This window comes from Nerophis lumbriciformis, linkage group LG32, assembly GCF_033978685.3.
Source record: "Nerophis lumbriciformis linkage group LG32, RoL_Nlum_v2.1, whole genome shotgun sequence".
NCBI classification, from domain to species: domain Eukaryota; kingdom Metazoa; phylum Chordata; class Actinopteri; order Syngnathiformes; family Syngnathidae; genus Nerophis; species Nerophis lumbriciformis.
Window position 1 is genome coordinate 25,157,247 of NC_084579.2, and position 12,584 is coordinate 25,169,830.

At 40.7% G+C, this 12,584-nt stretch overlaps 1 protein-coding gene across 3 annotated transcripts in view; it reads left to right on the top strand.

Moving 5' to 3' along the window:
• The first annotated feature begins 512 nt into the window (after window positions 1-512).
• The window catches only part of LOC133574807 (T-box-containing protein TBX6L-like), a 34,326-nt gene continuing 22,254 nt past the window's right edge, over window positions 513-12,584 (top strand). For 2 of the 3 annotated variants that reach the window (XM_072912060.1, XM_072912061.1), the window contains exons 1-2: window positions 7,999-8,458; window positions 8,519-8,817. In XM_072912060.1, coding sequence (XP_072768161.1) covers window positions 8,357-8,458; window positions 8,519-8,817 — 401 coding nt within the window. In that variant the 5' untranslated portion in view covers window positions 7,999-8,356. Of the gene's footprint in view, window positions 568-676; window positions 783-855; window positions 959-7,998; window positions 8,459-8,518; window positions 8,818-12,584 lie in introns of those variants that run through there. The other variant, XM_061927104.1, reaches the window with a different exon arrangement.

The following is a 12,584-nucleotide window of genomic DNA, read 5'->3' on the forward strand; positions in this document are numbered from 1 at the left end:
CCTTGCTCCCAGTGCCACCCACACTGACTTAGACTTAGACAAACTTTAATGATCCACAAGGGAAATTGTTCATCACAGTAGCTCAGTTACAATGATTTCAAAGGAGCTACTGTGATGTGCTGCCACTCTTTCAGGCGCACCAAAAAGTTTAAAAGTAGATAGCGGGTTTCACTATGTAACGTGCTTCGAGTCTCTAGAAAAAAAAGCGCTATATAGATATAATTCACTTCACTTATACGTTTGATGAATATTTTTGTATTTGTCGAAACTGTTTTGTCACAAAAGTCTCCAAAATGAAAAGCACAAAAGTTCAATATCGCACCTTCCTGGTATCCGAATGTCACACTGATATCAAATATCTACATACAGTCTTAACAATTGGGTGTGGAAGCACACCAGGAACTCAGCCTGCCTTGGCCACACCCTGTCTGTCTGCTGTAACCCCGCCCACTCGGTGATGCCCAATCAAGTTCAAGGGTCAGGCCCTCCAAGAATGGCTTTGAAACATCTTCTCCAAGCAGCACTTTCTCTGGGCAATCAGAGGAGGAAACATGCAAGACGTTCATGGTAAGTAGAAAAACATGACTTCGTACTGGTAGACTAATAAATCCATCCATCCATTTTCTACCGCTTGTCCCTTTTTATAAATATTTCGGAATAATAAATGTTTTTGCAGACTCCAAACTTGCCGACTCCTTCATCAGAATGACGCTGGAGAACGCTCACCTCTGGAAGTCCTTTCACTGCATGGGAACAGAGATGATTATCACAAAACACGGAAGGTAAATACTGTTTTTACTTCTTAGGATCCCATTCTCACATGTTTTACAACCGGCTTTTTGTGTTTCCCCCCAGGAGGATGTTTCCACAATGCAGCCTCAGTATCACAGGCCTTCAGCCTTCTACCAAGTACATCATCATGATGGACATGATTCCTGCAGACGGCTTCAAATACAAGGTAAAACCGAAAGAGCCTTGTAGTCTGCATGCAGACATCCATCTTACATTTCAAAGTCTTCACTGCTTCCTGTTTGTGCACGCTCAGCTGGAAGCTCAATTAATTAGCATCCCAGCCAGTGAGCTCGTCCAGTGACTCGTCAAACGGCTCCCATCACTTTAGGGCCCCATTTGGTCAAAGGTTAGTTGGCTTTTCAGCACGCTGGCTTGAAATGCTTCAAACTTCTGTTTTATATATACAGTATAAAAAAGACAGTGAACAAAAATGTTTTTATGTAGTGGTCTCCCTAATTATACTTTCTGTTTTTCTTTAATTTCAGAACAACATAAGACAATAGATTAAAGTGCCCTGGTGTAAGAAAATGTCTTACTCCAAATGTAAAAATACACATTCTAGCTAGACAGCAAGAGTAGCAATGTTGAGCACCAGAATTATGTCATTGATATTTCATGGTCACATGTGGGGTTCAATTAGGGATGGCCTACAATCTATATTGCAACCTCTTGTGATAACGATATATTATTTGGCATATAAACATAACTATTTCAAAACGGCTCCTAATTTGGCTGCTGACATGCAATATTATACTGCATTATTTCCAGCTGTATATTATTTTCTCAAAGCTATTATTAATCAACTTGCTAATTTACTGTTAATATCTGGTTACTTTCTGTTGTAACATGGGACAGTTTTGGTCATAATAATACTGATAGTGATATTTCAAATGTTCAAGGTCATTAAATGATTATATTTTTGATCATAATTATAATCAGACAAAAACACAGGATGGTAGTGTAACCAGATCAATTAAATATGAACATCATTTCCTTATTCCCTTTTATTACATACAATATTTTGACAAAAAAGAAATTGTGCAAAAAGGGTAAACATAAGGAACAACTAATATTGCCTCTGATTTAAATCATTTGTTTTTTGCCTTTAAAGAGACTTATTTCCTGATTTTGTAAACAATAACAAAAACGACAAAAATAATATTGATCCAAACACTATAGTATCGGCCACACACTTATACTATACCGTATTTTCCGCACTATAAGGCGCACCGGATTATTAGCCGCACCTTCTATGAATTACATATTTCATAATTTTGTCCACCAATAAGCCGCCCCGGACTATAAGCCGCGCCTACGCTGCGCTAAAGTGAATGTCAAAAAAACGCTGCGCTAAAGTGAATGTCAAAAAAACAGTCAGATAGTTCAGTCAAACTTTAATAATATATTGAAAACCAGCGTTCTAACAACTCTGTCCCAAAATGTACGCAAATGTGCAATCACAAACATAGTAAAATTCAAAATGGTGTAGAGCAATAGTAACATAATGTTGCTCGAACGTTAATGTCACAACACACAAAATAAACATAGCGCTCACCTTCTGAAGTTATTCTTCATTCGTAAATCCTTCGAATTCTTCGTCTTCGGTGTCCGAATTGAAAAGTTGCGCAAGCGTGGTATCCAAAATGGCCGGTTCCGTCTCGTCGAAGTCATCGGGAGTCAGTGTCGCTGTTGTTCTGTGAATCCTGCCTTCCGGAAAGCTCGGACCACAGTTGTGACCGAAATATCTGCCCAGGCATTTACGATCCACTGGCAAATGTCGTCCGGCGCTGTCTGCCCGTCTTAGTGAAGGTGTGTTCGCCTTCGGAGCTGTGTGAAAAAAGCCACCCGGCCTCTTCGCGTAAACTTCCCTTAACCACTCGCTCATCTTTTCTTCATCCATCCATCCCTTCGAGTTAGCTTTTATGATGACGCCGGCTGGAAAGGTCTCTTTTGGCAAGGTCTTCCTTTTGAATATCACCATGGGTGGAAGTTAGCATGGCAAGCTAGAACCACAGTGAAGGATGACTTCTCATTCCCTGTGGTGCGAATATTCACCGTACGTGCTCCCGTTCCACAGTGCAGTTCACAGGAATATCAGTTGCTGTGAAATACGGTAGTAATCCGTGTGCGGATGGAGAGATTGCGTCTTTTTATGAACCGGATCGCTTAGTAGGAGCCATTTTGTGGTCTTTACAGATGTAAACAGGAAATGAAACGTACGGTGATATCCGCGCGTTTTTTCTTCTTCTTCCGGGGGCGGGTAGAAGAAGAAGCGCTTCCTGTTCTATGGGGGCGGGTGCTTTCCTTGGCGGTTGCTTGCGTAGAAGAAGAAGCGCTTCCTGTTCTACCGGGAAAAAAGATGGCGGCTGTTTACCGAAGTTGCGAGATCGAAACTTTATGAAAATGAATCGTAATAAAGCGCACCGGGTTATAAGGCGCACTGTCAGCTTTTGAGAACATTTGTGGTTTTTAGGTGCGCCTTATAGTGCGGAAAATACGGTACTTGGTATCGTTACTGTGGATTTTTGTATCACCCACCTCTGTTTACATTTAAGAACTTAGCAGTTAGTTATGCATATTTGTATCCTCCTACAGTGTGTAGTGTAGCATGTTGAGCTGTTCCAGTGAAACTGATACTTGTAAGAAACATATTTTATTTGCCACCAAGGAGGAGAGGACGCTACATTGCTTTAAGGGCCCGATTGTATGCCTGTCGCTGGCAAATTTGTCGGACACAGCGAGAATGTGTCATCCACATGCATTATCACAGTGTAACAATAATATTAAAAGCTTTTTTGCCGTGCAACCTTATGCTCAATTCAAGGCTTCGTTGCCCCAAATATTTGGTAAAGAACAGCAAAAGTTGGCAGAAACACAGTCAGTAAAAGGCAAATATTATTCATGCCATTCTGTCCATGCTGTTTCCTTGGCAACCTGGCATTCATGTTGTTGACTTGGTCACTTGCTGCCTCATACATCAGATAAAGGACAAGCATATGTTTAGTTTTTCACCACCGAGCCAACTGTCAGACAAACGTAATAAAAACAAAGTAAAAATCATATGCCCTTTGTAATGTGGGGCAGGAGGTTTGGCTGCCCCACATAGCGGTATATTGGACAGGGAGAGTTGGCAAGAGAGCAAACAAAGACAATGTCTTTTTAATGTCTTCAGGAAGCGTCACTGCCACATAAGGTTGTGGGATATAGGCGATAAACGATATAAATTATATTAATAAATATGAGGGTTTGTAGATACTACTGTGTTTAATCATGATAATGCATGTTGGTGACACATTCTAGCTGTGTCCCACAAATTTGACAGCGGCAAGCGAGCGAAAGTGAGGATGCTACATTGTGTTGACCCAGCTAACGTCCCTTACAGTGCAAATCCCTTTCTAAATCTCCATGGTGGCAAATTAATAATTTTTCTTACACGTAGGAATAGGAGTAGGAGGAGTAGGAATAGCTAAACATGCTACACTACACACCGTAGGAGTATATGTTAACCGCTAAGCTAGAGCTCTTGAATATAAACAGAGGTGGGTGGATCGATACAAATATTGACAGTAAAGATACCAAGTATTATATCAGTATTGGTATTTTTTATCATCACAATTGTTTTTGGTATTGTTTACGCACTCAGGAAATAAGTCCCTGGACACACAGCTTTAAAGGCCAAAAACCAAATTATTTAAATCAGAGCCAATATTACTTTTTCATTGTTTACTTATTTGAATTATTTACTAAAAATATTGCATGTTATAAAAGGGAATAATCATTTAAATATTTAATTGATATTGTTTCTCCGCCATTCTGTGTTTTTGTCTGATTGTAATTCTAATACAGTGGTTCTTAACCTGGGTTCGATCGAACCCTAGGGGTTCGGCGGAGCCTCCGCCGCAGAGGTCAAGACACACCCGACTCATCATGTAAATAAAAACTTTGGTCTTGAATTTGAAAAAAAAAAACACATTTTATTTTTCACTAAAGAAGGGTTCGGTGAATGCGCATATGAAAACGGGGTTCGGTACCTCCAACAAGGTTAAGAACCACTGTGCTAGAGTCTGTGAACATTGCTCCAAAGTCAGGATTTTTTGTTGATTTAATGTGCATACAAAAGTAAACATTGACAGGTGCAAAGGCAGCAATACAGTATATGATAAAACAAGACGGCAGATAAAGAAGGACTTCCCTAATCATCCCCGAAAAAACCTGCCAGCTAACTTTTGTCATAATTTTGCCAAGTAAAATTCCGATTATTATTATTATAATATTGCCAAAATTTTAAAGTTTTCTTATAAAATTGTGAATTTTGTTGAGTAAAATTACGACTTTTTTCATAAAATTGTCAAAATGTTAAGCTTTTCTTGTAAAATTGCGACTATTATTTAGTAAAATTCCAACTTTTAATATAATAATAGAGGTCGGCATTTTTCGGAGGTCTCAAGAAGGGTAAAAATACAAGAATGAGTGTTTGTGTTCTTGTATTTCTACCCTTCTTGAGACATCAACAAGGAATAGTACCGTCCATATGAGGACCGGTGAACAAGTTAGGACCGAAATCATGGTCCCAATACGGAAAACCATTGCATCTAATAGAGAGCCAAATACCAGAGCAGTGGTTTTTCACCTGGGTTCAATCGAACCCTAGGGGTTCAGTGAGTCGGCCTCAGGGGTTCAGTGGAGCCTCTGCCGCGGAGGTCGAGACACACCCGGCTCATCGTGTAAATAAAAACTTCTCCCTATTATGGATACGGCAACAGCAGAAGTCACACTGATTTTCAGGCGTGTAATTTGTCGTGTTGGTTTTGTTCTTTGAACAAGGTGATGTTCATGCACGGTTCATTTTGTGCACCAGTAAAAAAAAAAAAAAAAAACATACAACTTTGTCTTTAATTTGAAAAAATAAATAAAAATAATTTATTTTTCACTAAAGAAGGGTTCGGTGAATGCGCAAAAGAAAATGGTGGGGTTCGGTACTCCAACAAGGTTAAGAACCACTGTTCTAATACAAAATGTGATGTTTGAGTGATCTTGAAAATTTGAAGTATTTGCATGAGCAAATGTAATAAATAAATAAATAAATGGGTTGTACTTGTATAGCGCTTTTCTACCTTCAAGGTACTCAAAGCGCTTTGACACTACTTCCACATTTACCCATTCACACACACATTCACACACTGATGGAGGGAGCTGCCATGCAAGGCGCTAACCAGCACCCATCAGGAGCAAGGGTGAAGTGTCTTGCTCAGGACACAACGGACATGACGAGGTTGGTACTAGGTGGGGATAAAATCTTGTACTCTTTTGCCATTCTTGATTACCTCTCGAGGAACTCTGACGATACTTTCATCCTTTTCACGATTTCAACGGTTTGTACGGCCGTAAACAACGCAAGCATCAGGCATTTTTTCCGAGGAAGGCTAAATGGCGCCGAGAACTAATTGAGAAAAGACGATGGCTGGACCACCACTCATATTCAAAGAGCCAGACGTGATGTAGTTTTTAATCAATAAGTAGAAAAATATTTTTTTCTTCTAAAATTTAGTGGGTGTGGCTTACATACCAGTGCACTCCATAGTCTGGAAAATACGGTAATAATCGTTTTGAGGAAATAATACAACTGGAAATTATATACGGTAATATGTCTCGGCATACGTCTGCATGTTATTAGGAGTCAGTTTATATCACAATATGCCAAATATTGTGATTAGAGATAAATGCGTTAAAATGTAATATCGAAAATGATCAGTATCGTTTTTTTTAATTATCGGTATAGTTTTTTTTTTTTTATTAAATCAACATAAAAAACACAAGATACACTTACAATTAGTGCACCAACCCAAAAAGCCTCCTTCCCCCATTCACACTCATTCACACAAAAGGGTTGTTTCTTTCTGTTATTAATATTCTGGTTCCTACATTATATATCAATATATATCAATACAGTCCGTAAGCGCACATGATTGGGCGTGCTGCTGGTCCACTAATAGTACTAACCTTTAACAGTTAATTTGACTAATTTTCATTAATTACAAGTTTCTATGTAACTGTTTTTATATTGTTTTACTTTCTTTTTTTATTCAAGAAAATGTTTTTAATTCATTTATCTTATTTTATTAAAAAAAAATTAAAAGTACCTTATCTTCACCATACCTGGTTGTCCAAATTAGGCATAATAATATGTTAATTCCACAACTGTATATATTGGTTGATATCGGTATCGGTTGATATTGGTATCGGTTGATATCGGTATCGGTAATTAAAGAGTTGGACAATATCGGAATATCGGATATCGGCAAAAAGCCATTATCGGACATGCCTAATTGTGATATATATACACTATATTGCCAAAAGTATTTGGCCACCCATCCAAACGATCAGAATCAGGTGTCCTAATCAATAAATGTAAATAAATAATTAAATCACTTGGTGTATAAAATCAAGCACTGAGACATGGAAACTGTTTCTACAAACGTGTGAAAGAATGGGCCGCTCTCAGGAGCTCAGTGATTTCCAGCATTGAACTATCATAGGATGCCACCTGTGCAACAAATCCAGTCGTAAAATTTCTGATGGACGAGTGTGAGTTTGGAGGTTGCCAGGGGAACGGTACATTTTGGACTACTTTGGTGGAGGAGGAATTATGGTGTGGGGTTGTTTTTCAGGAGTTGGGCTTGGCCTCTTAGTTCCAGTAAAATTTGAATTCTCCAGGATACCAAAACTTTTTGTACATTTCCATGTTTGGAGCGGGCCCCTTCCTCTTTCAACATGACTGTGCACCAGTGCACAAAGCAAGGTCTATAAAGACATGGATGACAGAGTCTGGTGTGGATGAACTTGACTGACCTGCACAGAGTCCTGACCTGAACCCAATAGAACACCTTTGGGATGAATTAGAACGGAGACTGAGAGCCAGGCCTTGTCGACCAACATCAGTGTGTGACCTCACCAATGCGCTTTTAGGAGAATGGTGGAAAATTCCTATAAACACTCTCCGCAACCTTGTGGACAGCCTTCCCAGAAGAGTTGAAGCTGTAATAGCTGCAAAAGGTGGACCGACATCATTTTGAACCCTATGGGTTAGGAATGGAATGGCACTTCAAGTTCATATGTGAGTCAATGCAGGTGGCCAAATACTTTTGGCAATATAGTGTATATCGTTATGGCGAGAGGCTGTAACATCCATTTTTTACCGATTGTCCCTCTCGGGGGTGCTGGAGCCTATCCCAGCTACACTCGGGCGGGAGGCGGGGTACACCCTGGACAAGTCGCGACCTCATCGCAAAGCCAACGCAGATATATTGCGATAGAGATTTTCTGCAATATGCAGCAGACAAAGTATAAGGAGAGTCGGTAGTCACAGAAATGAAACAAACTCCACAATGTTGTTTTCTTGCCAACTTCCTGCACCATAAGGTGATTGAAGGACAGGAAGATCAGGCTGCTATTTTGACAAAATAAGAATGACAAAGTGAGCCTTTCTTCTTGTTGTCTACAGTGGAAAAGGGAGCAGTGGGAGGTGGCAGGGAAGGCGGAGCCTCAGCCGCCATGTCGCTCTTACATGCACCCCGACTCCCCCGCACTCGGGAGTCACTGGATGAAGCAGTCGTTGTCCTTTCTGAAGACGAAGCTCACCAACAACACCTTGGACCAGCACGGCCACGTAAGGGACACCTGATGGTCATGTGACGTCACCATGTTTGATCCCATCTGTTGTCATCAGATCATCCTTGCCTCCATGCATCGCTACTACCCCAGGTTCTACGTCATCCAGACTGACAGTCCATACTTGGTCCGCTGGGCCCCCTTCCTGCCCTTCTGCTTCCCAGAGATGACCTTCACCGCAGTCACCGCCTACCAGAACCCAAAGGTATCGAGGTGCATTGTGGGTAACGTGTGCCGTACATTTATTGACGCTAAGCGCCATCTTTTTTGTCCCCACGAGATCACAAAGTTGAAGATTGAGCACAATCCGTTCGCTAAAGCATTCCGAGAGGGAGGAACACATTCACAAGGGAAAAGGTAAGAAAGTATCAATGGGGCAAAAACAGGAATGGAAGAAAACATGAGCTAGAACAGGGCTGTTCAAAGTGAGGCCCGGCGGCCATTTTCTATTGGCCCAAGACACATACTAACAAACCATAGATCGAATAAAAATATGCTTTGGTAAACTCCCTCTCAGTGGACGAGTGGTTAGAGTGTCCGCCCTGAGATCGGTAGGTTGTGAGTTCAAACCCCGGCCGAGTCATACCAAAGACTATATAAATGGGACCCATTACCTCCTTGCTTGTCACTCAGCATCAAGGGTTGGAATTGGGGGTTAAATCACCAAAAATGATTCCCGGGCGCGGCACCGCTGCTGCTCACTGCTCCCCTCACCTTCCAGGGGGTGAACAAGGGGATGGGTCAAATGCAGAGGACAAATTTCACCACACCTAGTGTGTGTGTGTGTGACTATCATTGGTACTTTAACTTTAACTTAACTTATCTCATAGTACGAACTTTTCTTTCACCCATTGTGTCTCATAGTGAAGCCATTTTGTGCCCGGCAGCACATCCTTTGTGGACAGGCTGATTGCTTTGTTTGTTCAGTCAGCAAAGCAGTGCTGTCATTAGCTGCTTGGCTAATTGCTACTTTTGTTTTGGTTTTTTGCCTTTTTACATTTTTCTAGTTTTGCTCGCTCAACATGTGTCCAAAGAAAGCAAAGGACAAGCGATGTGTGGTTTGAAACCTTCAGGAAGTATCCACAGCGTTGTCGTTCCTCCCCCTTCCTTTCCACCACCCGCCGAGAAGATTGACCAAGTGGGATTTAGTTTTTAATCCTAATCATTGTTGTCAGCAGGGCGACTGAAAATGAGGACAGTTCAGCTTGTTGTTGTTTTGACTTTGTTATTATATACAAAAAGTTGATCCGTCACCCCCTTGTGATGTTTGTTTGAAATACAGTACTGTGTAGCGCTTTATATTGTGTTCAAAGTGTACAAACCTTTATTGAAATATGGACTTTTGTTGAGGCTGGAACCTATTCTTCATATTGACATTGTTTTAACGGAATACATGGCAGAAAATATACAAACTTTTCTGTTCATGGACTGTTCATAGCACAGTAAATCGAGTTTTTCTGTAAATGTAAGGGGCGGTATAGCTCGCTTGGTAGAGTGGCCGTGCCAGCAACTTGAGGGTTGCAGGTTCGATCCCCGCTTCCGCCATCCTAGTCACTGCCGTTGTGTCCTTGGGCAAGACACTTTACCCACCTGCTCCCAGTGCCACCCACACTGGTTTAAATGTAATTTAGATATTGGGTTTCACAATGTAAAGCGCTTTGAGTCACTTGAGAAAAAGCGCTATATAAATGTAACTCAATTCCCTTCACTAATCACATCCTTTGAAAACAAAAACAATTGTGACTGGCCAACATCCTCCAAGGAATAGGACCTGAAATCCAAAATGGCCGACGACCCTTGCATCTTACTGTATGTAAGCTTTGATGATTTATTATTAGGATGAAGAAGTGTACACATTTCTTGCAAGATGTAATAAATAGTAATAATAATAATAATCATAATTGTTTGTTTGTTGGATGAGATATTACACAATTTACAAAGATGTGGATGTTTTGTTCAGACATCTTAACATATTGATCTATATCAGTGATTCTAAAACTGTGTATTACACTAGTAATACACAGGCTCTATCTAGTGGTATGCCAAAATATGTACTGTACCGTATTTTCCGCACTATAAGGCGCACCTAAAAACCTAAATTTTTCTCAAAAGCTGACAGTGCGCCTTATAACCCGGTGCGCTTTATTACGATTCATTTTCATAAAGTTTCGGTCTCGCAACTTCGGTAAACAGCCGCCATCTTTTTTCCCGGTAGAACAGGAAGCGCTTCTTCTTCTACGCAAGCAACCGCCAAGGAAAGCACCCGCCCCCATAGAACAGGAAGCGCTTCACCCGCCCCCGGAAGAAGAAGAAAAAACGCGCGGATATCACCGTACGTTTCATTTCCTGTTTACATCTGTAAAGACCACAAAATGGCTCCTACTACGCGACAAGGATCCGGTTCATAAAAAGACGCAATCTCTCCATCCGCACACGGATTACTACCGTATTTCACAGCAACTGATATTCCTGTGAACCGCACTGTGGAACGGGAGCACGTACGGTGAATATTCGCACCACAGGGAATGAGAAGTCATCCTTCACTGTGGTTCTAGCTTGCCATGCTAACTTCCACCCATGGTGATATTCAAAAGGAAGACCTTGCCAAAAGAGACCTTTCCAGCCGGCGTCATCATAAAAGCTAACTCGAAGGGATGGATGGATGAAGAAAAGATGAGCGAGTGGTTAAGGGAAGTTTACGCGAAGAGGCCGGGTGGCTTTTTTCACACAGCTCCGAAGGCGAACACACCTTCACTAAGACGGGCAGATAGCGCCGGTCGACATACGCCAACATCTGCCAGTGGATCGTAAATGCCTGGGCAGATAGTTTCGGTCACAACTGTGGTCCGAGCTTTCCGGAAGGCAGGATTCACAGAACTGCTGCACAACAACAGCGACACTGAATCCGATGACTTCGACGAGGCGGAGCCGGCCATTTTTGGATCCCACGCTTGCGCAACTTTTCAATTCGGACACCGAAGACGAAGAATTCGAAGGATTTACGAATGAAGAATAACTTCAGAAGGTGAGCGCTATGTTTATTTTGTGTGTTGTGACATTAACGTTCGAGCAACATTATGTTGCTATTTATTGCTCTACACCATTTTGAATTTTACTATGTTTGTGATTGCACATTTGCGTACATTTTGGGACAGAGTTGTTAGAACGCTGGTTTTCAATATATTATTAAAGTTTGACTGAACTATCTGACTGTTTTTTTGACGTTCACTTTAGCGCAGCGTAGGCGCGGCTTATAGTCCGGGGCGGCTTATTGGTGGACAAAATTATGAAATATGTAATTCATAGAAGGTGCGGCTAATAATCCGGTGCACCTTATAGTGCGGAAAATACGGTATACAAAGTATCATTGTTGATGATGTTTGTGCATTGTGTGTGATGTTACAGTGGCCAAAAATATGAAATGTACTTGTTAAATAAAATCTCTGCTTTGTTTTTAATTGCTTTTTGCCGATTTCCGATATTCCGATATGGTCCAACTCTTTAATTACCGATACCGATATCAACCGATACCGATATCAACCGATATATACAGTCGTGGAATTAACACATTATTACTTCACTATACAACCAGGTATAGTGAAGATAAGGTACTTTTTAAATTTTTTTTATAAAATAAGATAAATAAATTAAAACATTTTCTTGAATAAAAAAGAAAGTAAAACAATATAAAAACAGTTACATAGAAACTAGTAATTAATGAAAATGAGTAAAATTAACTGTTAAAGGTTAGTACCGTATTTTCCGCACTATAAGGCGCACCGGATTATTAGCCGCACCTTCTATGAATTACATATTTCATAATTTTGTCCACCAATAAGCCGCCCCGGACTATAAGCCGCGCCTACGCTGCGCTAAAGTGAATGTCAAAAAAACGCTGCGCTAAAGTGAATGTCAAAAAAACAGTCAGATAGTTCAGTCAAACTTTAATAATATATTGAAAACCAGCGTTCTAACAACTCTGTCCCAAAATGTACGCAAATGTGCAATCACAAACATAGTAAAATTCAAAATGGTGTAGAGCAATAAATAGTAACATAATGTTGCTCGAACGTTAATGTCACAACACACAAAATAAACATAGCGCTCACCTTCTGAAGTTATTC